This window comes from Lemur catta, chromosome 2 (assembly GCF_020740605.2).
Source record: "Lemur catta isolate mLemCat1 chromosome 2, mLemCat1.pri, whole genome shotgun sequence".
NCBI classification, from domain to species: Eukaryota; Metazoa; Chordata; class Mammalia; order Primates; family Lemuridae; genus Lemur; species Lemur catta.
The window spans coordinates 19,012,255-19,039,717 of NC_059129.1; the positions used below are offsets into that span (position 1 = coordinate 19,012,255).

Genomic DNA, 27,463 nt, shown 5'->3' on the forward strand with positions numbered 1-27,463 from the left:
CGTGAGAAATTAGAAACCTCCTACGTGACCCTGGCGGGCGGAGGGGTTATCAAACTCTGATTCATCCTCACAACGGAACACCCTACACCAGTGAAATTTCTGCTCATACAGAAGAACTTCCGGGACCCATTGTTGGGGACGTAGCATGACACACGACAGCACGTCCATGTGCCCCGCCGGGACACGTCACCCAGATCCTGCCTGCAGTAGCCTGTGCAGCCAGATAAAGACACTTTCTCCTTCTGTTTTGTATATTTGCAGGTTTTTGGATTTTATGTAGGACTGGGTTCAAAGTGCTCAATTAATCTAATGGAGAGTTATAATTTGCTAAAAAAATTTTTTTAAAGCGAGAGAATTTTTTAAATATTATACACCCTTTGATCCACACCAAGGAATTTATCTTTAAGAAACACATGGACGCATTCTCAAAGGTGAGCATGCAAGGACGGCTGTGAATGTTTAGGACAGAGAACGCACAGCTCTAGCACAGAAGCAGCCAGATCACAGCAACTCTGCAGAAACCAACGGGACAAACCACGACACATCCGCACCGACAAAGACAGACGCTCAGCACAGCCTGAGTGTGACAAAACGGCACGTAGACTGAGACTCCACTCTGTGACGATACAGAGTTAGAACATGTGCAAAAGTCAATCCCTACGGACTGCCCCAAAACATTCCCAAGGGTTATTTCTAGGAGGCAGATGACAGGGGACATTTTTTATTTTTGTCTTATCAAAATTTTCTAATTTTTCCAATTATTTATATGACCAACATTCCCACAAAAGACATTCGAGCCCTTCACAAGCCCCAGGCCCTCTCCCTGGAATCACCCTGGGCTCTGTCCGTCCACTTGCTGAGACTCTTCAGACCACAGCGCCCACCCCCTTTGATGCGGGCTCCGTGCCCCCACGATAGGCAGGAGCAATGGGGACTGTGCATCTGAGCCCTGTCTGCCACACTCAGTGAGAGCGGGCAAGTCCCCACGTGTGGGAAGATGCTGGAACACCAAGCCCACGGTGGTCAGACCCACGAGTCTGTTTAAAAGGTTTGGCAGGGGACCCCTCCCTGGAGCGGGACCAGTTGCACACACCACAGTATTTCTGGAAGCCACCCCTGCTCTGTGAGCCACGTTTCCACAAAGCTGTGACACGCTTCTCCCGTGGGCACCCCCATGATTCATGGCCCATGACTCAGTGAACCCGCAAAGTCTCCCTCGGCCTGGGCAGCTACCTTCTCTCGTTGTCGTCGAGGTGAGCGAAGAGGACGTTCTTGGAGATGGCTTTGGCCAGCGCAGTCATGGTCTTATAGTCCTTGGGAATCACCTGCAGGGAAGGCAGAGAGGTCAGGCCGGAAGCACCCCGGAGGGTGCAAAGTGGGGCCAGCACCGAGCCCACGTTCCCAGGCACCTGCCTGACCCCAAGACGCTGTGACATAGCTTGAAATCAGACTATTCAGCCTCCAGCTTCAACCTGGTGCTGTCACCAGGGAATGGTCAAAACACAACTAGAAGGTTTATGTTGTGTGTGTTCACCCCAATTTGTACATTAATATTATTTTTAATTGACAAATCATAATTGTATACATCCATGGGGTACAATGTGATGTTTTGCTACATGTACATGATGCGGCATGATTAAATCAAGCTAATTAACATATGTGCACCTTACCTATCATTTTATAGTGAGGCATTTGAAATTTACTACCTTCGTTATTTTGAAATACAGTCATGCATAGCTTAAAGACAGGGTTATGTCCTGAGAAATGTGTTGCTAAGCGATTTCATTGTTGTGCAAACATCACAGAGTGACTTACATGAACCCAGATGGCATAGCCCGCTGCACACCCCGGCCGTGTGGTCTAGCCCGCTGCTCCCAGGCTACACCCCGGTGCAGCGTGTTACTGTGCTGCATGCTGTGAGCAGCTGTAACACTAGCTGAGTATTTATGCATTTACACAAATCTAAGCATACAGAGGTACAGTTAAAACGCTGTATTATAACCTCATGGGACCATACTGCATAGCCAGTCTGCATCCCCATAAGCTGCATAACAGCACACAGTGCGTCGTTATTGACTGTATAGACCCTGCCACGCAACAGGTCTCAAAACTTAGTCTTCCTGTCTCTGACACTTGTGCCCTGTGACCGGCATCTCTCGGTCCCTCCCTGTCCCTGGCTCCACCCTGGCAGACACCATTCCAGTTTCCCTTTCTGTGAGTTCAACCTTTTCAGATTCTACCATTAAGTGCGATCACGTGGTATCCGTCTTTCTGTGCCTGGCGGGTTTCACTGAGCACAGTGTCCTGCAGGTTCATCCACACTGTCACAAATGACAGGATTTCCTTCTTCTTTAAAGCTGAAATTATTCCATTCACCACAATTTTTTTTAAATAAATAAAAGGTGAATAACCTGGAGTGGCCTGAGAGGGAACTTAGGTACCATCTAGAACTTGGGGTCTGTGTCGACTGGCTCTGCCGGGCTTCGGAGCCTCCTAGAAGAGCCCAGAAGACGTGCAGTGCCTTGGATGACTGTCTGTTATTGATTTATTTTGCTGGCTTTTTTTTTTAAGGTAAAAAATGTTAGTTTAAAAATTTGAAAACCACATATGCACTAAACACTCTGGGGCAATGTTCACCCATTCAGGGTGGGGAGAGGAGAGACGGGGTCAGGCCTGGGTAGGGGCTTGGGCCGCCGTGACCAGGAGCATGAGCAAGACCCAACACACCATCCCAAACCTCTCTCAACACGAACGGTTCTGGACCTGCCTCGTGGGACCTTTGGACCAACGTGTCGAATCACTGAGTGAATGAAACACACTGGTGCCTCAAACTATGAGCATCGCAGCCGCCGGGACTCCTCCCTGAAAACGAAGACATGGAGGGAGGGTATTTGGGCCACAGCGTGACCCCCGTGGAGCTCAGGTTGCCCAGGGAGCCTGTGTCCAGCGGGCAGTGACTGTGGCACTCTAGGTCAGAGAGCCCTCTGTGGAGACGTCCCTTTGAGGGACAGCACTGGGTCTGTTCTAGTTCTAACAGATTTTTATAAAATACGCGTTTTGTTTCTATTTACAGAGAAGTTGCAAAGACAGTACCGGATCACCCCGCGGGCTCCCTCATGGGAATGTCCTACATTGCTCTGCTTTTGTCACCACGGAGGGGCCCAGGATGCCACGTGGCTGGTAGCGGAACCTACACGTCATTCACATTTCCTTAGCTCGACCCAAATGGCCTTTCTCTGCCCCAGGGTCCCACCCGGGTACCAGTCAGCACGTCTCCCTCGTCCCTGCTGGTCTGACAGCCCCTCAGCTGTCCCTCGCGGTGGGGGCCTTGGCTGCTGCGGGGAGCACTGGTCGGGAACTCCGCACGCTGTCCCTCCCCGGGTTTGTCTGAGGTTCTCCTAGTGGTCAGACCGGGGCTCTGGGTTTGGAAGGAAGACTGCAGAGGCGAAGTGCCCCAACGGGTTTCCCTAGTCTGATTATAGACGTGCTAAATACCAGGGCAGGGGACAGAGAGCCCGCTTCATGGGTGTGCAGCTTCCGTTCTGCCAGGTGGGAAGCCCGTGGACAGATGGTGGTGACAGCGGCACAGCAGTGTGAACGTGCTTCACCCCACGGAACTGCACAGGTAAAGTGGCTAAGACAGTACTATGGACTGAACTGCGTTCCCCCAAAACCCACGTGTGGAACCCACCAACGTACTGGTACTTAGAGACGGGCCGCGCAGAAGGGCCTGTGGGTTAGATGAGGTCATGAGGGTGGGGCCCTGGTCTCCTGGGACAAATGCCTTCATGGGAAGAGGCCAGAGAGTTGCAGGAGAACCGGAGCCACACAGCTCCCGGCCGACATCCCACACCCCTGGAGAGTCCCTTCCACCTCCTGAGCCTGTTAGAACCCTAAGGTGACTGTGGGATACCAGAGACCCCCACAAAGCTCCTCTCACAAATACATGCTCAGTTCATGTAGCAAAGACAATGATGAGTCTAGTCCCTCGTGGGTGACAGCCACGCACAGAGGGCCGGGCAGTGGCCTCAGGCCTCACCTTCCTGACGTAGGAGACCGCGTCCTCCTCTGTGTACACCTCAGCACTCACGCCCCCGCGCCGGCGGCGGGCCTTCACCACGGGGTTCGGAGGCGTGGGTGAAACCTCATCATCGTGGGAGTCGGACTGCGAGCTTGACTTCTGCAGGGCCAAAATCTGTCTGTGTTCTTCCTGTGCAGGAGGAGAAAACACGGAAGGAAAATAAGAAAGTGGCCATCAGGGCAGATCTTCCCCACCCCTCGGCACAGCAGCTGGGAAATGAGGTCTTCAGGACTCTCGTGGACAAGGCAAGGGGCCCAAGCGCCCCCTGCTCCAAGAAGTTTCCGGGCCTGTTAAAATTGAGGTTATGGGGTAGGAGTCCCTGCCAATGCCAGCTGACACCCATCATCACCCTGTCTGAGCCCCTCCCTCCCTCAAGCACCTTCCATGGCTCTCCTCTGACACTACTGGACTCTTTCCCCCCAACCTCAGGCACCCCATGGTCAGCCCCACCTCCCACTCCACGTCTGCAGCTCCCTGGGCTCCAGGCACTCAGGCCTGCCCCAGGCCAGGTTCTGGCCCCTTCTTCAAGGGCATCTCCAAGTGCACTCCCCCCAGCTGGACAGTCCTGTTGGCCATAGAACCCTCACTCCACCCGCCGTCTGTTCATTCACATGCTGAGCTGCACCTCCAGGTCTAGGGGCCTGTTCTCAACCCTGCGGGGTCTGGGGCCACCATTGAGCCACTGAGCCCTACCAGCCCGTGCACCCCATGGGGAGCCCTGCTGACCCTGTAGCCAGTGCCTGGCTCATGGTGGACATTCAGGAACTACCTGGTGGGTGCAAGACAGGGAAACAAAGCTCTTGCTTTCTTCTCTCTTTTTTTCATTATTTAATTGCTCTTTGAAAATCATTTATACAAGCAGCAGGTACAAAATTCCAAAAGCACCAAGGGCTGTATATGAGAAGTGAGTCTCCCTGTCCTGCCCCACCAGCCCTCCACTCTCCTGTGCCCCCAGAAGCAACCTCGCCACTCCTGGGTTGCTAGAGGGAGAGGGACCAGTGGGGTGGGGATGCTCCCGTGCCCCCACACGCTTAGGGCGAGGTCTCTGACCACCTACCCGTGAGCAGCCACCCCCACAGAATGCTGCTTGGACACCTGTCATCTCCTGAATCAATTCATGCAACAAACAGTTACACTTGGTTTTACCCAGAAGTTGCCCTGGTAGAAAGAAACACCAGGCGGGGACAGCATGTCCCTTAGTCTCCACCCACCCCTCCGCCTCCTCCCACGCTTCTCTTTCCACCAAAGGACCCAGGGCCTCAAAAACCCGAATGCTTTGATTCCCACTGACCTAGCCTTTCAGGCCGCTTCCCCATCTTCCAAAGCATCTCCCTCCTGCTCCGCCAAAGACATTCTTGTTTCAAGCCTCCCAGAATCCTGGGGGAACCAGAAGCCAGCCTAATTCACACTACAGTGTAAATGACTTCTAGGTCATGCTCTCCTTAGGGGTCATGCTCTCCTAAATACAAAGAAGATATTTTTTTAAAGGCCCCAGAGGGGATTCTGCAATTCAAATGGGAGTGGGGACATTTTCCCACAGAGCATCTACAGAACAAAGAAAATCAAGAGAGCCACCGCCCCCCCAAACAAATTAATATTTCTTCACTCATGTATTCATTCTACAAATAGTAGCTGCAGGTCACACTCTAGGCACCGTTGTTGACATTTTACTTTTTCTCATAAAAGCTTATTTCTTATCTTTAAAAAAAAAAAAAAAGGAAAATAAAGCTAATACAGTAAGTCCTCACTTAACTTTGATAGGTTCTTGGAAACTGGGATTTTAAGCAAAATGCTGTGGCCTCACACTTCCGGCCTCCAGAACCATGAGAGAATGAGTCCTGCTGCTTTAAGGTCCCCAGTTTAGGGCAACTTCCAATGGCAGCTACATACAGGACACTCACACACCCGCCCAGGCACCCTCAGCCCTTCCCCCATCCTGTTTTTCTCCTCAGCGCTGTGCGCCTTCCAACAAACCACAGAGCCCACTTCTTTGTCACTCCTATCGCTGCCCATGTCCCCTGCTGCACCCCAGGGCCTGCCCCAGGTGACCCCCATGTTTAACGGACAAGTGAGCTACATGCCCAGCCCAGCTGCAGCCCCTGCTCTCAGCATGGGGACTAAGCCTCAGGCGGCTGTGACCCTGAGCCAGGTGCCATCCCAAATAAGTCCTTTTCCTAACCCCCAGAGCCTGTGAATGGCACCTTACCCAGAAGAAGGGTCTTTGCAGATATAATTACATTAAGGATTTGAGATGAGAGGGTCTGGAAATAGGAGGACCCTAAATCCAACAAATGTCCTTATAAGAGACAGGAGACACAGACACAGGGGAGAAGCCACGTGAAGACAGGCAGAGACTGGAGGGATGCGGCCACAAGCCAAGGGACGCCCAAAGCCACCAGGAGCTGGAAGAGGCAGGAGGGAGCCTCCCCTGGAACCTCCGGAGGGAGTGCATCCCTGCCCACACCTGGATGTTGGATTCCAGGATCCAGAACTGTGAGAAGATAAATTTCTGTCATCTCAAGTCCCTCAGGTTAGGAAAACCACAGCAGGGCCGCTGATGAGGCTGGAGCCCCTACACCCTGTGAGTTAGAGGCCGAGTTCCTGCTCAGGGTCATGCAGGTCTGTCCAGTGCTTGCCACCAAACCACGAGCCCTGCCCTGCCCTCGGGGCATGAGCACCGCCAGAGAGGCGCCAGCCGACACAGCCATTCACCCCGAGCCTGGACTCTGGGCAGGTGTAAAGCTCCGCAGACACGTCCAGGCACGTGAGCCACTCCAGCCTGACCTCTGGGACCCCTCTCTCATCTTCCCTCCCACTCACTCCCAGTTTCCTTCCAGTTCTCTGGACCCTCCCTTCACGGCATCACCCCCCCATGCTGTATCTGCAGCCCCCTCGTGCCCAAGGCTCCCAGCATTCTACTCTGCTACGCGCTTTCCCCAGATGCAATGGGCTGGGACATGGCTTTCCCTTTCCTTAAAAAGTGACCTAATTTGGGGGACTGAGAAAGAAAAGCACTTGGCAATCTCATCTCCTTTAAATGCAAGTCTCCGCACACATCTTTAGCCATGTTGCAGGCGCCCACACCGGGCAGCAGCAGGCAGAGTGGTAGAGCCCGCCCGCCAGGCTCGGGCCGGCCACCAGGGCTCTGCAATCCTGCCCCGCAGACCAGGAGATCAGGAGGGATTTGGGGCCAACCCGGGCATCTCCCCACCAACGCCTTCTGATGGCCCCAAGATCCTGGCTGTGCCCACCTGTGACAAGGCTGAGATGGTGGCTGTGGGGTGCACTCTGCCAGGTGCCCAGATGTTCTGGGGGTCGAGGCTCTGCCAGATGCAAACACCAAGGCTGGGGTGGCACCAGTCCTGTAACAGTGTATCTCTTGCCTCGACTTTCAAAAACTATCCTCTTAAGCAAACTGCTTGCTTGTTCCAATTTTTTTTTTATAGACAGAGTCTCACTCTGTCACCCAGGCTGGAGTGCAGTGTTGAAATCATAGCTCACTGCAGCCTTGAACTCCTGGGCATGAGCCAGCACACCCAGCTAATTTGTTAATTTTTTGTAGAGACGGGGTGGGGTCTCACTGTGATGCTCAGACTGGCCTCCAACTCCTGTGCTCAAGCGATCCTCCTGCCTCAGCCTTCCAAGTAGCCAGGACTATAGGCTTTTTCCAAATTTTTAACCCAATGATTCATAAATATTGGCCACTTAAAGTCACCCATCCAGGTGTACCATCCAGGTGGGGGAGGTGACTACCAGCTCACACTGAGGGAGAGGAGGCTGGGGAGGCGTTTGAGGCCCCAGGGCACACCCTGACTTCCTTCTGACTTGGCTGTTTGTAATACTCCCCCTACTCCAAGAACCTTCCGGCCCTGTTAAAACTGAGGCTATGGGGTAGGAGTCCCTGCCAAATGCCAGCTGACACCCATCCTGTGGATGGCAGACAGGCGTGAAGGCTCTGCACAGGTCAGAGCAGGCCCAGCCGGCACCACCAAGGCAGCGAGCAGTGGGCAGCAGCCACAGTCACAGTGATGCCCTGCCCAACATGCATGTGCCAGGCGGGACGCCCACTCCACAAGGAGGCGCAGCTTGATGAGCAAACAACCCTACCCACTCGCCCCCAACTCAGCGTGGCAGTCTGTGAATCAGAGTGCCGGGCACAGTCTTCCCAGGGACCTGTCTGTCCCTCACTGTGCCCCCCCCTGAGTGCACCAGCTGGTTCTCACAAACCCCAAATGCCCAACCAGGAAGTTGATAAGTACTCCGGGATTGTTCAGTGCGAGCTTATGCGGTTGTTTAAATATATCTTTATGGAACTTCCCAAAAAGAGATGGCAGATGGATGGTACACATTTTCTCTTCTCCCTCCGGAGACCTCTAAAATGATAGTAAAATTAAAATATATGCACATATAAATCTACAACAATGAAGAGAATGGGAGAAATGCCATCAGAGATTTCAAAAGATTTCTGGAAAACAGACAACGAATTGAAGAGTGGAATTTGACAGGCAAAGTAAGCCGCAGCCTAGAGTGTGCAGAAATAGGTTCCCCCGGATCCCAGAGAGGCACAAGCTGCCCTCCAGAACCTCACAGGGCCGAGCGCAGAGGTGAGGAGAACCACCCAGAAAGAGACCCTTGAGCACAGGAAGCCCAGAGTCCCCAAAGCACAGGAGCCTCAGGTGAGCTTCCTGTTGCTGCACCTTATCTTACCATTTATTACAGACATTTTCACACATACAAAACTGGAGAGAATGATATAATAAATCACCAAATGCCCATCACCCAATCTCAGCAATTATCAAAACAGGCTGATCCTATTTCTTCTCACTTCTACCCTCTCATACACACACGGGATTGAAGCAAAGATCAGATACTACACCATTCCATTTTAAAGACTTCAATATGCCTCTCTGAAACACAACTTTTAACAAACATAACCACAGTACCCATTATCACCTTCTATGGTTTGGATATGATTTGTCCCAGCCAAAACTCATATTGAAATTTGAGCCCCAATGTTGGGAGGTAGGGTCTGGCGTAAGTGTCTGGGTCTTGGGGACAGACCCCGCGTGAGTAGGTTGATGCCCGTGCCGGGGGGGTGAGTTCTCATTCTTGCTCTCTCAGGAATGGATTAGTTCCCAAGAGTCTGGGCCATTAGAGTCTGGCCTCCTCAGGTTCTCTCTCCAGCTTCCTCTCCCACCATGTGATCTCTGCACACGCCCTGCCCCTTCACTTCCCGCTGCAGGAGGAAGCAGGTGACACCTCACCAGAAGCTTCTGACATGTCCCAGACTGCAGAACTGTGAGCCACATAAACCTCCTTCTGTATAAATCACCCAGCTTTGGGTATTCTCCTATAGCAACACAAAATGGACTGAGACATCATCCTAAAAAATTAATATTTATTTCCTAATATCATCAAATGCCCAGTCAGTGTTGGAACTTCCCTGATTTTCTCCATTTTTAAGGTGAGCTTTTTAAACAAGGATCTAAGCAAGACTAATTCTTAACTGTAAACAAAGGTTTCTTGACATTGAGGAAAATATTCAACATGAAAGTATAGATCAGGATAAACAAAAAGGAAAAAAATGACCCTGGAGGAAATAACAATTCAGGAAAGAGAAGACAACTTCAAAAAATGTTATATATATATATATATATACATTGTGTGTGTTCAGAGAGATTTGAAAATATTTCATCCATTATGCATTAATAGGATGTAATAAAAATGGAAAGCTTCCTTAAAAAAGAAAACTGAAGTTAATTATATACATATTTAATTTCCATTTAATATAAATATAATTTATATTAGACATAACATTTAAATATAAACATAATATACATAACAGTAGAAAGGTAAATCATGAAAATATGTAAGAAAAGATAAAAGACAAAGAGAGAAAACATGTAAAAATATATATATACCAAAAACAATCCAGGAGGTTCAATACCTGATTAGCGGGAGTTTCGGAAGACAAAACAAAACAGAAAATTGTCAGGAATAAAAGAATATTTCCCTAAACTGAAGAACATGAATCTCTTGGCTGACAGAGCCCTCAGAATTTTCAGTCTAGTGAATGAAGATATTTTATACTGTGAAATTTCCAGGGATAAGAATTTCCTAGAAGCTTCCATAGAGAAAAGTCAGGTCACCTACAAAAGTGACAATCAGAATGACTAGATTTCTCAATAGAAACCCTGGACACCAGAGGACAATGAAACAAAGCTTTCAATATTCCGAAGGAAATTTACCTTCAACCTATACCTCTATACCCAGATAAACTGTCATTTGTGTTTGTAGTTATAAAAAAGTGTTTTTCCAAGATCCTTGATCATTAATTTTCAATTTTTAGAATCAACTCATAGAGAAAGCATAAAAGACATCATTGTATCATCAATATAGACAATGCAAGATGACAAGTTCAGATAACAAAAGGGTAGTACAATTTTGAAGAAGAAAGCTAAACAGGGTAGGCATGTTAAGATCTTTATCTAAAAGTGCGGAATCAAATAATGCAGCTCATAGTTAATGAAACTATAAATAAAGGGGATAGCATATTATTTAAAATTTAGAATTTTGGAAGGGAAACTATGGAAGAATTAAAAATAGTGACACAAATATACTGGGAAGATGGAGAGAGGAGGTGGGATCATTTAGCATTGTCCAAACTCAATAGATGATACCTTAAAAATAAAATTTTAGGTATATTATTTATTATTTATTACCATCATGATCCAAGCCACCATCATCTCTCATTTAGAATATTGCAATGACTGTTCTTGCAATTAGAGATTTTATTAAAGCATAAATCAGGTTTTTACTCCTAGTAATGGCAGACTAACTTGTTTAAATTGATCTTTTTGGTGATATCAACTAGAAAACTTTAATGAAATATTAAAAATATCTTTTAGAAGCTGTCAGAGAGCTACCACAGCAGTGAAGAATTGCAAATCCAGTTTCCAGGAGAAGACAGAAACCCAAAGAGGTGAGCACAGCATCCAGAACCCCCAAAAGTTTCTAGAATGATCAGCCAAGTAGCTGAGCATCTGAGCAGAGATTTCAATGGATTTACAAAGGTAGAGAAGACAGAAACTTGAGTTTAAGGCCTATCTAAGAATTGAAATCCTAGTAAATCCTCTAGATTTTGTGCTTGGTCCCCAAAGATTTTGTGTAGACCCCAGAAGCAGCAGCTGGGATTAAGCCAGCCCTCACAGGGACTAATCCCAGCTTAACATTGGCTTAGTTCCTAATTGGTTTGGGGTGGTCAGGATTCCAGCACCCTAGGCTAGCCATTTTCCCAAAGCAATTATAAATTCCCTCAAAAGAAATATATCATCCAAAGCTTTAAATTTTCTCTATAATTTTTCATATGCAATGTTGGGCATTCAATCAAAAATAACTCACGTACAAAGAGACAAGATCACGTAAACAACATTTAAGAGAAACAATAAACAATATAAATAGACCCCCCCCTTGGGGGACCCAGATAATGGAATTACAGGACATAGACTTTAAAATAATTATGCTTAATATGTTTAAGGAAATAAAAGACAAGATTGAGAATGTTGGCATAGAACCGAAATTTTTTAAAGCCAAATGGAAATTCTAGAATCAAAAAACATAATAAAATTGGAACAAAGAGCTCAGCAAATGGGTTTAGCAGCAGATTAGAAACACAGGGGAGGAAATTAACAACCTGGAAAATAAGTCAGAAGAAAATATCTAAAGTGAAGCACAAAGATACAGAAGGAAAGAAAATATAGCAGAAGAGCACATGGTAAATGGTAAAAAGCTCCAATTTATGTGGAATTAGAGTACCAGATGGAGAGGAGAGAATGTGGCAGAAGCAATGTTTGAAGAGATAATGATTAAGAATTTTCCTAAACTAATAACAGACATCAGCCCACAGATGCAAGAAGTGCACACACACCCACGCAGGATAAACAGGCACATCGTGGTAGACCGAAAGAAGCCAAGATGGAGAAAAATCTAAAATGCGGCCAGAAAAAAAAGGCATTGCCCTCAAAAGGGCATCACAGATCTGACAGCTGACTTCTCAACAGAAAGAACAGCAGTTGGAAGACAGGACACCACCATGAATACAGTAACTGTCAACCTGGAATTCTATACCCAGTGAAACTATCCCTCAGACTGGGAAGCCGTCACTGGGAAGCTCTCAGGAGAACACTCAGAGCAGAAAGAAAGTGACCTGGGAAACCTGGAGATGCAGGGAGAATGAACGAAGAAGAGGAGGCCACATAAAAAGCAAACGCCACACATCCCTCTGCTCACTGGAGCCTCTGATGGCCCCAGTCTGAGCTAAAACGGAAGCCCCTTTCTTGGCCAATGAGGCCCTGCGTGATCTGCCCCCCACAGCTCCACACGGCTCCCCTGATAGCCCCGCCATCCCGCTGGTTCTCTGTTGTTCCTCCAACACCCCAAACACCCTCCCACCCGTGCGCCTGCTACTCCCTCTGCCAGGAACACTCCTCCAAGTTGTCTCTGAGCTCACTCCCTCCCTTCCTCCAGCCTCCACGCACACGTCACCCTCTGGGGCAGGGACAGCCTCTCCGCCCCACCTGTGCTTTGCACCTGCTGCTACCAACTGCGTGTTTCACTTTATTTATCCAGGTTACCGTCTGTCTCCCTCACTAGAATACTGTGTAAGCCTCATTCATTGCTAAATCTCCAGCACTTAGAACAGTGCCGGCATATAGTAAATGCTTAATAAACATTAGTTAAGTAAATGAATAAATACATTTTTTTCAATTTTCTAAAGAAAAAAGTATCATTTTGAAAATTGGGCCCAGAATGGTGGCTCAGGCCTGTAATCCCAACACTTTGGGAGGCCAAGGCAGGAGGATGGCTTGAGGCCAGGAGTTCAAGACCAGCCTGGGCAATATAGCAAGACCCCGTCTCTACAAAAAAATTTTAGAAAAAGAAAAAGAAAATCACATCACAGGGTAACCCAGAATACAAAACTGTAAACACTTTCCTTCTTTCCTTACTTGACATTCTATCTAGACTTTGATTGTAATTATACAAAAAAAGAGGAAAAGGAGGAGAAGGAGGAAGAGGAGGGGGAGGGGAAGAAGGGGAAGGGAACCCCACATATCACAAAGAATCCAAAGAGGAAACATTTCTGAGAGGCTGAGGAGCTGGGGCTGGGGTGGACCTTCAGCTTCCTTCGTTCTGTGACATTAACACAACACAAATAAATTGGAAGGAACAATGACGTCACAATTTAAATAAAGCATCTGTTTGCCACTGTGTAGACATAAACACCACTGAAACCACCTACACAGATCACAGATCCCAGAAATGACGCTTCCACTTGCTGTGCACCCAGCGGACAGGGGTCCGCAGGAGAGGATGGGTGTTTATCAGGCACCCCAAGGTCTGATGCCCAAGAGGTTAAATAAGCTAGCGTGCAGCAGGCCTGTTTGCAAGCTCTGTTGTGCGGAGTCACAGCTCCCAGGACAAAGCCCCTACTCCATCCTCCTCACTGGGCCAGTCAGATCCAGCTCAGAGGGTCCTCAAGTGGTAAACGGAAGTCGATTTCAATCTGTGAAATGAACATGCAGACTATGGTGCAATCAAGCCAGGCCAAGGTCAGGAACTGACAACTAATATTCTTCCTCTAGAAAATAATGATATTCCAAACCCCCTGCTCCACCAGCCAGGGCACAGGCCAGCAGCTGTGATGGGCAGTGAATCCGCCACCCCCGAGACGGGGAACCAGCGGTGGCCGCCAGCCACCACCCAGGACGGGTGAATGAAGAGAGAGCTGAGCATTACCCGCCCATCCATTTCCACACGTCCTCCAACCTACACCCGATCTCTAGAAATAGCCAAAAGTAGGACATAAGCGCTGTCGAGTGCTAGAAGGCATATGGCCTTCATTCCTGGTCTCCGAGGAGCCCCAGGAGACTCAGCACTGGGTGCACTTCCCACTGTCAGGTGACTTTCTCATCAGCAGAGCCTGGGGGACTCCAGGGACCTCGAGGCCTGGACAAGGGGAGAGACAGACATCAGCGGTCACCAGCCTCTCTTGGGAGGGCGTGTCCACGGAACTCTCTGCCAAGTAAACACTGTGCCACTCTTCTGTTGCCACGACAACAGGCCATCTCATAATCTCTGAGAATGGCACGAACACCTCCCCCGCCTTGAGCCACAAGTCACTTTTTTACCTCCCTCCCCACTTTGAATTACTGGGAGACAGAGATCGATGGTGACATGCTAGAAACACGTTCATGTACCTCTATGCCACCTTATTCAAAGTTAGGAACCTGCCGGTGAGGGACCCGCCTTTATGGAAATCACCACATACATGTGTCATCCAATGTTCCCAGATAAACCCTCGGGGGGCCTTGGTTTTTAGAAATTATTAAAAATAACAGCCGTGACAGAGTACAGAGGAGTCAGTGGGAACAAAACCCGGGCTCGAGAGAGATGAGTTGAGAACAGCCTTGCAGCCGCGAGAAGTATTTGTATGGACGCCGAGGGTCCATGTCACCTGGAGACGCAGAGACCACAGGTGAGATCGCCCCTGCACCAGGAGTGACATTTAGGCCTCCATATTGCACCAGGAGAGCTGGGTGGAGGGAACAGCGGCCAGAGGCTGACACGGGCTTGGCTGGAGCCTTGGGAGGGGTGCGGCTTCTCGGCCCGGTCCCAGGTGTCCTGCAGAAGGGGGGAGGCCGGGGAGAAGCCCATTTGGGCCAGTGAATGAGTGGGATTCTTTTTCTTTCTCTCTTTCTCTCTTTCTCTCTCTCTATATATGTATGTTATTTCAGAATATTATGGGGGTACAGATGTTTAGGTTACATATATTGCCTTTAAGGTAAAATTCACATAACATAAAATTAATAATTACCAATTTAAAAGCGTACAATTCAGGGGTGTCTAGCACATTCACAGCGTTGTGCAGTCAGCACCTCTATCCACACCCAAACCATTTCCATCACCCAAAAGGGGACCCTGTACCACGTAGCAGCCCCTGGCAGCTCCTGTCTCCAAGGTTTACCTACTCAGCTACTCCACATGGAACCGTGCAACTTGCGCTTTTGTGTCTGGCTTCTCCCACTTAGCAGGACGTTTCCAAGGCCCACCTGTGCCGCAGCATGTACCGAGGACCGCCTGAGCCCCATGTCAAATCACGTAAACTGTCATGGCCACAAACTACCATGCAGCTACCCGGTCACTCCGTGGCAAAGGTGATCAGAGGCGGGAGGGCAGCTGATGCCTGCAGACCTCGGCCCCTGCGGTGGGTAAGCGTCCGTAGCGCCTCCTCCCACGCCGGGACCTGAGTGGTGCTGCCTCGCGGGAACACAGACATAAACGGTTCCACGTGAGATCGACAGGGCCATGAGACCTGTCCTATCAGAGTCAGTAGCTAAAGGACTTGTGGCCAAAGGAGGCTCCTCAGTCAGCAGCTCCTGCCGACGTGGCTTTAGAGGAAGCAGCTCTGCAGCATCTAGAAATCCCGGGCACTGAGAGATCCGAGCGGTGCACAGCTTTTCACGGATGAGAGACGGCCCAGGGTCCCAGAGCTCGGGGGGCGGGGGGGGGGGGACCCTGGCGTCCCATATGCAGCAACCAGAAGTGGCTTTTCTGCAAGGAGTGAAGTCGGGGTCTCACTTTCTCAGACAAATGGACATCGCCTGCCTGGCAGGAGAATGACTTCCCACCTGTGGCAGGCAGAGGTCAGACAGGGCAGGAAACAGGTGGCTCAAACAGGACGGCTGCTTCAGGGGCCTTGAGAGGAGGGGTGAGCCCCGGCTCTGCCCCCGCAGATGCCAGGCCGCTATTCCTGGATGGCATCCCTGCCCCCTCCTGCATTCCGGGAAAACCGCTGATGTTTCAGATCCCTCTTCCTGTCTCCTGTTTTGATGTCTGAAGAGGCAGCACGGTCAGGGTCACAGGGTCAGGACAGGCTTCCCAGGCCAAGGAATCTTCCCAGCAACACTGTGGGAATGGGGTTTCCAGAAAGCTCAGCGCTCAGAATTCTCTGCTGAATCAAGTAACATGCCCCGGGGATTGCCTTGCCTGCAATGAGGGGCCGAAATGCAGACTTCCAGCCGGGAAAAGAAAATACTTGGTGGGGGTGGAAGCTCAGGAGGATTTCTGTGGCTGAGTTTACCCTTCAGAGAGAAGCCTGGGTGGACGGATGGGCCCCTTGGTCCTGCCCACCCCTCCAGGTCCCACCTCTGGAGGACATAGCCAGCCTGACACTGCACGCTGGGCTGGCACACACGGAAGGCAGAAAGGCACCTCCACAGGATGGTCCCGACATCTACGGGGCCATCCGCACAGAGCCAGGCAGGCAAGAGCTGTATTTCTAGACCAGCGAGGAGTTCTGTGCACAGCCCTGAGACCGCTCCTCGGCACTCTGTGAAATCCGAAGTCTAAAGGGCAAGTGGTGGTGTTCGAGGACTTGGGGTCTCAGGAGAGGGGCCAGGCGGTGCCAGCCCAGTCCAGGAACCACCAGCCCACCTCTTGGGGTGAATCATCACCACCAACAAAGCAGGGAGACCAAGGCTCACAGGGGGCAGAGGAGGTGTTCAGGGTATACAACCATTCAGCAGCAAGGTTAAGAGAAATGCAGGTCTTCGATCACTTATTGAGTACCTATTATATACCAGGCTTCATACAGAGAATACAATAGAGAAAAAGGCATAGTTCTGTGGTGAGGTTTCAATCTCACAGGAAAGACAAAAAAGTAAAAAGTCAGAGCAACAGAAGGACAAGGTGTAAGGGCTACATGAGCAAGTGGGAGGCCCCTAAACCGCCCTGGGGAAGGAGTCAGGGAGAGCTTCCCAGAGGAGGTGCCTTCTCAGCGGCCCCAGTGCCCAGTGTCTCCCTGGAAGAGCTGAGCCCAGGGGCACCCCCACAACCCTGACACCACCAAGTGCTGGTGAGGACGTGGAGCAACAGGAATCTCATTCATCACTGGTGAGAATGCAAAATGGTGCAGCCACTTTGGAAGACAGTTTGACAATTTCTTACAAAGCTGATCAGAGTCTTATCAATATGATCCAGCAATTGCACTCTTTGATATTTACTCAGATGATCTGAAAATTCATCTCCGTACAAAAACCTGCCCATGAAGTGCGTTGGTGGTATAGTGGTGAGCATAGCTGCCTTCCAAAAACCTGCCCATGGAGGTTTACTGTGGCTTTATTCATAATGTGCCAAATTTTGAAAGCAAATAAGATATCCTTCAATAGGTGAATGGATGTACAAACTGTAGTATATCTGTACAATGAAATATTATGCAGTGACAAAAAACAAATGAACTCCGAGCCAGGAAAAGACATGGAGGAATCTCAAATGCATGTTGCTAAGAGAAAGGAGCCAGCTGCAAAGGCTGCGTACTGTACAATTCCAAGTACAGGACATTCTGGAAAAGGCAAAACTGTAGAGACAGTAAAAAGGTCAGTGGCTGCCAGGGGTTGGAGAGAGGGAGGAACAGGTGGAGCAGGGAGGATTTTTAGGGCAGTGAAGCTCTTCCGTGTGATACTTTAATAGCAGATACATGTCATTAACCCACAGAACTATATAACACAAAGACTGAACCCTAATGTAAACTATAGGCTTAGTTAATAATGTCTCATCAGTTGTAACAACGTACCACACTCATGCAAGAGGGTAATAACAGGGAAACTATATGCAGGGGCAAGGGGAACCTCTTTCCCCAAGGGAAAAGCAGTATGGGAACACTTTGTACTTTATGTTCAATTTTTTCCTGTAAATCTAAAACTGCTCTACGAAAGTAAACTCTATTAATTTTTTTTAAAAAACAGTACCACTTAAAACATAACGAAAGACAAAATAGGTATAAATCTAACAAAATACGTGAAAGATCTATATGCTAAAAACTATAAAAGTTCTTCTTTCAATGATGAAAAAAATCAAAGACTTAAATGAATGAAGAGATATTTTGTGTTCATGGATCGGATGATTCAATATTGTTAAAATGTAAATTCTCCCCCAGTGGATTTATATATTCAATACAATCCCAACCAAAATCTCAGGAGGATTTTTTGGTTGGTATCACCAAGCTCATGCTAAAATATACACGGAAAGGCAAAGGAACTAGAACAGCCAAAATGATTTTGAAAAAGAACAAAAGTTGGAAGACTCAAACCACCTTATTCCAATACTATGGAGGTACAGTAGTCAAGATTCATGATATTACCAAAAGGACAGACGCATAGATCAATGGATCAATAACAAGTCCAGAGACAGACCCACACATATGTGGCCCATGGATTTATGACAAAGGCACAAACATAATTCAGTGGCAAGTTCTCAGATACAATCTTAGACACAAAAACACAACCCATTAAAAACTACTGATAAATTGCACTTCATCCAAAACAAAGACTTTTGCTCTGGGAAAGACACAGTTGAGAATTAAAAGAAAAGCCACAGACTAGGCGAAAATATTTGTAAATCACCTATCTGACAACATATAAAGAATTTTCAAACTCAATAGTAAGAAAACAAACATTCTAATAGGAAAAATGTACAAAAGACATGAACACACAAAAAGTCATGTGAATGGTAAATATGCACGTGAAAAAGTGCTCAACAACATTAGTCATTAAGAAATGCAAAGTAAAACCACTGTGGGTACCACTATATACCTATTAGAATGGCTTAAATGCTTAAAAACTGACACTATCAAACGCTGCCAATATTGAAGAACAAGTGGAATGCGAGGTGCTACAGATACTCTCAAAATGGTTTGGCAGTTTTTTACAGAGTTAAGCACACACTCAACATGTGACCCAGGAATCTCACTACTAAATATTTATTCAAGTGAAATAAAAACCTACTTCCACTTATAGAAGCCTATAAGACGAATATTTATAGCAGCTTTATTTGTAGTTGACAAAACTGGAAAGGATCCCGATGTTCCCAGACTGGGCAAAGGATGAACAAACCGTGATCCATCCACACAACAGAATCCCACCCAGCAACAAAACGTAGGGTCTTTTGACACGTGAAAAATACGGATGGATCTCAAATGCCTCGTGTTAAGGTACAGAAGTCAGCATCACAGGCTGCACATAGTGCGACCCCATGTCCAGTACGTCATGGAAAAGGCAGGACAGATTGATGGAAAACGCATCAGGGGGTCACCAGGGATTAAAGGTGGGAGATGGTTTGACTAGAAAGGACAGGAGGGGATGGAGGTGGCAGAAATATTCTGCGTTTTCATTATAGTGATGGTTACACAACTCTACCCATGGGTCGAAAGTCACAGACTTACACACCAAAAAGAGTGAATTTTACTGTATTCAAATTAAAACATAAATTGTCAAAGGTGAGGGGCGTAGGTTTATCGAGGTTGACATGGAGGTGCCCCCCCTGGTTGGTTTCCAGTTTCAGGGGGTGGCGGAAGAAAGCAAGATGCAGAGGGTGTCATCCCATTAAAAACAAGGCGCATCGGGGATTTACGTGCACAAAATTCTCCTGAAAAATACCAAAGAACAAACGCGACAGAGGGTGCCTCTGAGGAGGAAGAGGGGTGGGGTAAGCAGGGAGTCTCACTGTGCTTTCACAGTGCGCATGCCTCAGTTTTTCAGTTACACACACACACACACACACACACACACACAAAGCCCTAATGTTCTATTTAAAATAAAAATAAGAAATGTAGCCGTTGCATAAGGAGCTCGCAGTTACTGGATCTGGGGTTTGAACTAGAGACCATTCCTTCCCTCTTCTGAAACTTACTTGGCTCCCCCAGCCCGCTTCTCTGAAACCACCACCACCTGCCCACCGGACCATGCCTTGCTGTGCCCGGGCGGGGGAGTGCCATGGATTAGCTTCACAGAGGGCCAGCAGCGAGATCACTAGGGCCACAAACCACCAGGACAGCGCCTCCTTCCCCCTCCTCCACCCTCACCAGAGGGATTGAGACCACATCTCAGGTGGTCAAAGCTCCCAGTGCTCCAGCAGCTGCCAGCATAACACCTGTGTGCCCTGCCCTGTGGCATCTCCTGCCCTGTCCTCCACCCCACCCCTCGGCTCCAGTGGCTTGTGCTGGTCAGGCCATCTGACGGTGCTGGGACTTCGCACGTGCTGCCTACTGTGCGACTGCCCTTCCCCCCAACCCATGAGCACCTGGCCAGGGTGAGGGCCACCTTCTACCCACTCGAGCCCCATCCCTGGGGGATGTTCCTGCCCACCCTTCCCAAGGCAAAGCAGGTCACTGCCCCTTAATGTGTGGCACAGCACATGGACTTCCACGACTGCGCTCACCGCCCGGTGAGACAACTGCCCACTCCTGCCCATGTGTTGAGCAGTGAGCGCCGCCCACCCAAGGGCTGGGACCACATCCCTTCCATCGTGGCCTCCCCAGCGGCCACCTCAGAACCCAGAGGTGTTGGTGGGATGGATGGCAGAATTCCATTCACGTCTGCTCCCCAAGACCTATGAGGGTTCAGTAACCCGATCCATCTGGCTCATGCCTCTGTCTGCCACCAGCGTGGCCTCTGCAGCCTGGTCACCAGCAATGATGCTGAACTTCAGGTCAGAGCTGCCAAACTCACGCAACAGCCAGGGGAAGCCGCATCCTCCAGGAATGGTCATCCGTGGGGGTCAATATTTACCTCCACAAAAGCCTCAGAAAAGGCAGCCAGGGTTCTCCCTTCTCCACTGTGCCTTCTCCTTCCAAAAGTAAGATGTAGCATGACTTGTGTGCTTCACCAAAGACCAAGGAGTTGGCCCAGACTATCTAGTTGCTTGACCAACAGAAAGAGAAATGCCACAGCTGACCCAGTGTCCGGAAGGAGGCTCCACTCCCCGGGCAGGGAGTAAACACCAGGCACAAGATCGAGCCACCAAACTAGCCCCAGAGCCATCATCAGAGGAGACCTGCTGAGGATTTGGGACAACAGTGACGGTGGCACGTGCCAGGGAAATCATAAATTCACCCCATCCTTTGGGAGTGAACTGACTAGAGGGGTCAAGGACCTTGGAAATACACAGTCACAGTGCCCGAGTCTGGTCCCTGAAACATTTGCATACATGCTCCTTTTTTCTTTTAAATCAGTTTGTTAGCATAAAAGTGTTTTCTGAAGGGAAAGAAACCCTGGAAGTCATCAAACACAAACAATGGAAGGAAGGTAAAAATTACACACACATCCACATGATGGAATATCTATGGCTACAAGCTCCAACCCCCGGGCCGCCATGGCTGTGCATCACCTGTTCATCACCTGTGCATCACCTGCACGTCACCTGCTCGTCACCGCCTGAGCTCTGTCCTCCCCCAACCCCACCCCTGGTCCATGGAAAAACTGCCTTCCATGAAACTTAGGGACTGGGTCACACAGCAGGAGGTGACCGGCAGGTGAGCAAAGCTTTGTCTGTATTTACAGCCACCTCTCCCTTCATCCCCCCCACTCACCCCTCAGTCCGTGGAAAAACTGTCTTCATGAAAATGGTCCCTGGTGCCAAAAAGGTTGGGGACCACTGTCTCATGGCCACAGATGCCATAAAAATGCTGAAAGGATACACAGCAATATGAATGTACTTAATGCCAGTGAACGGTGCATTTAGAAATAGTTAAAACGGTATATTTTATGTTACATATATTTTACCACAATAAAAAAAATGCTACCAAGAAGAAAAATCAAACAAAAAATGCAAGTAAGCTAAAATTATCCACATAATTTGTGTGTGTGTGTGTACTACAGGCAAGCAAGAAAAGTCCCCAGAAAACATAGGGCTGGTAGGTCAAGAGTGATGGGTGTATTTTTTATGGGGGCATCTTTGTCTGCAGCAGTTAAAATTCATTATTAAAAGGGTTGATGACTTTATCATTTTACACAATCTTCTGAAAGATGGCATCGTGGTGGGGAGGCTGCAGTGCTATATTTGGCCAGCAGATAAGGAATATTTTACCTGCTTAAGTCTCCACCATAGAATAACTTGCCCTTCTTAAATGGCCAGAGATGGATCATTCACTCTGGTCTGAGCGGTACTCAGAGAGCGGGCCGACCTGCCGGTCTATGCAGTAGGCAACACCCTTCCGCGTGCTGAATGGAGGCTGCACGTGTGCCCTGCCTATGCTACACGCTGAGAACTCCTCCCCCAGGCTTCTGCCCTGGCTGGCCCTCAGGGGACAGAGGGGGCCTCAGACACCACCCCCTCCACAGAAGCTACACACCCCACCCAGAAGAGCACTTCCTGGTGCTGTTGCAAACATTCCACAGCTGCTCACCAGCCAAGAGCACAAGTGAGACTCCCATGGAATTCCAGGGCTCTTCTAGGTGCTTTGTGCTTGGGAATCTGAGATCCACGTGGGAATGCACTGCAAGCTTAGGGACATTCTCCCCAGGGAAATGCACCCACATGTAAAAGCATGCACACAATCTCCAAGAATTCTCAAACTCCCCTCTAAGGCTCGTACCTATCAGCTATTACAGAAAAAAGAAACAGAAATAACCTGCAATCCTGCCCTGAGACACCATTCTTTTTTATTTATTTATTTTTTGGGGGAGATAGAGTCTTGCTCTGTTGCCCTGGCTAGAGTGCCGTGGTGTCAGCCTAGCTCGCAGCAACCTCAAACTCCTGGGCTTAAGCGATCCTTCTGCCTCAGCCTCCCAAATAGCTAGGGCTACAGGCATGCGCCACCATGCCTGGCTAATTTTTTTTCTATACATATTTTTAGCTGTCCAGATCATTTCTTTCTATTTTTAGTAGAGTCGGGGTCTCGCTCTTGCTCAGGCTGGTCTCGAACTACTGAGCCTCCCAGAGTGCTAGGATTACAGGCATGAGCCACTGTGCCCGGCCGAGACACCACTGTTGTCAGTCTTGCAACCTGCCACTTTCAGCTAACAATGGTTTGCTGTCGCAGGCGGCCTGAGCAAAACTGCCCCCCAAAGTACACACACTGGAATCCTGACCTCAGGATCTCAGGATGCGACCTGATTTGGAGACACAGACTTCACAGAAGTGGTCATTAGGGTGGGCCTCATCCAGCATGGCTGGTATCCCTATAAACTGGGGGACTTTGGACACAGAGACAGACCAATGGGACACCACTACGGATGAAGGGTGCAAGCCAAGGAACACCCATGCTGCTGGCAACCCCCAGAAGCTGGGGGTTGGAGGGACATGGAACCAATTCTCCCTCTAGCCCCCAGAGGAGCCACTCTGCCAACACCTTGATCTCAGATCTCCAGCCTCCAGAAAGAATACATTTCTGTTGGTTAAGCGGCCCAGTCCGTGGTACGGTCATCCCTCAGCACCCTTGGGGGACAGGTTCCAGGATCCCCAAGGACACCAAGATCCAGGAAGCACCCCCAGCTCAGGCCTTGACACCTGCCACAGCCTCCTTGTTGGTCTCCCTGCTTCTCTTCTCTGGATTGGATACCTCCACATTGGGGTCCCCAGCTGCCTTCCGGAGGTCCCTACATGGGGGCCCACAGAGCCCAGAGCTCACACTCACCTGCCCCCCATAAGCTGCTTCTTCCTGGGTCCTCCTTGTCTCCCAGGCCAGAAGCCAGGCATCACCCCTGACCTGCAATCCCCCCCATGCCTTTGCCATTGCTAAGCCCTGCCCGCCCAGGCCCTCATGGCCCTGACCTCACCACCACTGTCCAGAATTCCAGAGCTTCTCTATCTCGGCCCCACTGAGAACACCTTGTTGTGGGGCTGTCTTGCACATTGTAGGGTGTTTAGCAGCACCCCTGGCCTCTGCCCACTATGTGACAATGAGATGACAAAACCCACTGCCAATGTAACAACAAAAAAACTCTTCCAGCCATTGCCAGATGTCCCCAGCAGAGAGCAGTGGCTCTGTCCTCACTCAGCTGCCTCCGCTGGGGTCTGGCCTGGACCCAGCCTCAGGCCTCCCACTGGGCCCCCGGCCTCCAGCCACGCCAGCACCTCCTTTCCCATGAAACTGGTCAGCTGGCTGGGGGTAACTAGTGAACAAACTAATCAGTAACTCCAGTTCTAATAAAGTTACGGTTTAAGATGGTGGAGGATGTATCATCACCTGCCTGGTTCTCCCTCTTCAACCTGCAGGAGACCGATGCCTCCTGTCCCCGCGCCCCAGTTCCCTCCTCACATGCCTGGGACTAGAGCCCCTCACTGGACATTCTCTGCTAAACAGCAACTTCACGAGTAACCAAAGAAAGATGGATTGAGCTCACATGATCATGTTCACCTGTCAATTGCAGAAAGAAAAAAACCTTTGAAATGAAAACAGCCAAAGCTGGCTAGGGTGGGTCGACTGACAGTCACATCCCTGCCAGTGGGACATACACTGATGCCGCATTCCGGAAAGCTCTTGGATGATGAATTACTTTCACCCAGCAATTCTATTTCTGAAAGACCATCCTAAACAAGCAATACTACATACAGGAAAAAAAAAATCTATGGACAAATATGTTAGTAAGCCATAATTTTCAATATTAAAAAAATGGAAACAACTCGATTGTCCACTCGAGGGAAAGGTTGAGAAAACTTTAGTGTCTCCTCTCAACAGAAGAGTATGTAGTCACTTAAAGTGAGGTCCATGAAGAGTATATAATAAATGAAAAATACAAAATACAAAACTGCAGCTATGATGTGGCTAAAACTGTTTTTAAAAAATACAACATCTGAGGGGGAAATGGGTGGACAGGACTACAGGGCATTTTCTCTCTTCTTTCCACCTCTGAACTTTTCAAATTTTCTTAAAAGGCACTCATGACTTCAAAATGTTTGTTAAAGGATTGTGTTAAAGAGAAAAAATAAATACTTTCCCTGGGTTAGGGCTATGTGATCCCAGGAGACCCCTGTCAAAGGCACGAACGCCGCTGGAGGGGCACCCCTGGCTCGCAGGTACTTAAAGGCAGACCTTAGCCTGAACTTGTCTTTCCTTGGCCGCACTCAGTCCCCACGGGAGACTGAGACAGGGACAGCTAAGTTGTGATAAAAGGACCAAGAGGAGAAACCTTAGATGGTCCCAGAGAGAGTTTAGGGTAGGGAGCTGGAATAAATGCCATAGGTCCCAGCCCTCAGGGTGGGATGAATGCAGGGTGGGGTGCCACACCCTTCTTGAAGCACCCAGACGCAGGAGGCCAGAAGAGGTGGCAGGCAGCACTCACAGAGGAATGAGTTATGGGGTCTTTCCCCAAGAGACAGTCAGGCAGGCCTGCGCTTCTCCCCCACCACACAAGTCCGAGGGGCATTTTCCTCTACCAGGGGTTGCAAAGTCTCGGAGACTCAGACCTGTGTGGCCTCTGACCTCAAAGGTCCCGCGTCCCTCTAGAGATTGGAGATATTGTCTGTTATCCCAAGTGCCGATGGCATCTACGATCGACCTGGTCCCCACCTCTGTCCTCCGAGTTGGGAGCTGTCAGAGAACGCCACAAGCTATCGATTAACAGCTGGGCCTAGAAACCTGATGCCTCCCACGAGAGTCCTGAAGGCCCTGAACCCTCTGGTAAGATGTGGGGCAATTCCATAGCGTGGAAGATCACACCAGGGGGTGAGTCCTGGAGACCAAACGAAGCAGCAGCAGCCCCAGTCAGCTCCTCTCCCCTTTCTTCTGGAAAGATCTGCAGCACAGCATCCCCTCGGGCACCCAACCTTCTTCTTGAGAATGGGATATGGGAGGGAGGCTTCACAGGACACCCGCTAAGGGACACCCGCTAAGGGACACCCCCAGTAGGGGAAGCCACTGACCTTCTCCAGCTTCTCAAAGTGCTCCCGGAGGAACCTCATGGGGCGGTCTGGCTTACAGATGCAGAGATGCATGATGCAGTCTTTGAGCACCTGCTGGATGCAGTGCTTCTGAACATACAGCTCACACGCCTTCACACTCTCCTCTTCCTCCGAGGGCCCACAGGGTGGAGAAGCCATAGCGGGGGTGTCTTCTTCCTCCCTGTTGAGGAAAACCCAAAATCACTCGCCTTGGGATGCGCTGGGGGAGCTGGGGCCGCTCCTGGAGCTTCAGAAATAGGCATGTGGCGTGGAATAAGGTTTATGGTTTGTGCTCAAATCCAATGAACAGGGCCACACAGCAACAGCGGTTTATTTCGCATTTGTCAAAGATCTTTCATTTTGCGGGGGGCGGGTGAGCTGTTAAATACAACCACCCCAAAGGCCTCACCTGCCCTCAGGGCCCGCAGGAGGGAGAGGGTCCGGCCAAGACCCGCAGCTCTGGCTCCTCCGGAGACACGGCGGTGGGGAAGGGGCCTCCCTGAGCGAGTGTCAGGCCGGTGCTACACAGTCGTTCTTTTATCGCCCCCCCCTTAGGGACAATTGTGTGAAATGTAGATGTTGTCACCAAGGCTCCAGCCGGAGGAGCCCCCACGGGCGCTGGGGGTGGGGGGCAGGGGCGGGGACGGGACGAGGGGGGGAGGGGGAGGCTGCTTTACAGGAAAAGAGAAAAAAAAGGAAAACAGCGGAAACCTCCTCAAGAACGGAACATGGAGAACAATGAGACGGGGCGCGCTCTCAGCGCAGCGGAGCGGGGTTAAGTCACAACGCCCAGGCCCGGGAGGCCGCCCCCGCCCCAGACCCCGCGCCTCGGCGGCTGGCCTCTGCGCCGGGACCCTCCCCGGCCTTGACCGCGGCTCCGGGGTGTGCGGGGGGCGGAGGGCCCCTCGCCGGCCTTGACCGGGGCACCCGGGTTTGCGGGGGGCGGGCGGGGACCCTCCTCGGCCGCCGGCTGGTTCCACCTCAGACGCCTTGCTCTAAGGGGGCCGGGCACCTCCCAATCGCCCGCGTTCCCGGTGGGCCTCCGGCCCCGGCGAGGCCCAGCTCGGGACAGGGCCGGGATCCCGGCGCAGACCCCACCCCAGACCGCGTACCTGGATGCGCGGCGCCCGAGGCCGTGAGGCGGCTGCGCGGGGACGCGGGAACGCGGGAACGCGGTGACAGCGGGCGAGCCGGTCCCCGCACTGCAGCGGCGCCGCCCTCCGCGCCCGCCCCCGCGCCGCACGCCCGCGGGCTGCACCCCCGAGTGGACCTTCCACACCGGGCCTGTCCCCCATCTCCCCACCGACCGACCTCCCCCGCCCCCTGACCGAAGCCCTCTCCCCCGCCCCCTCCCCCGCCCTCTGCTGAGCCTCCCCACTCCCACCCTGGGCCTGGACGGGGGCCACAGATTGTCGGGCAGCGTGGCCAGGACCACCCCCACTCACCCCTCCACTGAGACCCTGCTATCGCCCACCCTGGCTATGGCTGGTGGGGCACCCCCGTGCACCCCCAATATACTCTGTCTGAGCTGGAGGGCAGCAGCCGTGCGTCTACACCACACCGGCTATAGCAAGCACACCATTCTCTGGGGTCTCTCTGATTAAAGCGCCAAAAGCGCGTGGCCAGGTGAGCCCAATTGAATCAGCCCATTTCCTTTCCTTGGTTAAG

General features: G+C 50.3%; 1 protein-coding gene across 2 annotated transcripts in view; it reads right to left on the reverse strand.

Moving 5' to 3' along the window:
• PRKAR1B (protein kinase cAMP-dependent type I regulatory subunit beta) overlaps positions 1–27,051 on the reverse strand; it is a 125,638-nt gene extending 98,587 nt beyond the window's left edge. Inside the window, exons 1-4 of one of the 2 annotated variants that reach the window (XM_045542912.1) lie at positions 26,908–27,051; positions 25,778–25,976; positions 4,040–4,210; positions 1,234–1,325 (exon numbers count right to left, since the gene is read on the reverse strand). In XM_045542912.1, coding sequence (XP_045398868.1) covers positions 1,234–1,325; positions 4,040–4,210; positions 25,778–25,954 — 440 coding nt within the window. In that variant the 5' untranslated portion in view covers positions 25,955–25,976; positions 26,908–27,051. Of the gene's footprint in view, positions 1–1,233; positions 1,326–4,039; positions 4,211–25,777; positions 25,977–26,204; positions 26,408–26,907 lie in introns of those variants that run through there. The other variant, XM_045542913.1, reaches the window with a different exon arrangement.
• Positions 27,052–27,463: the final 412 nt, after the last annotated feature.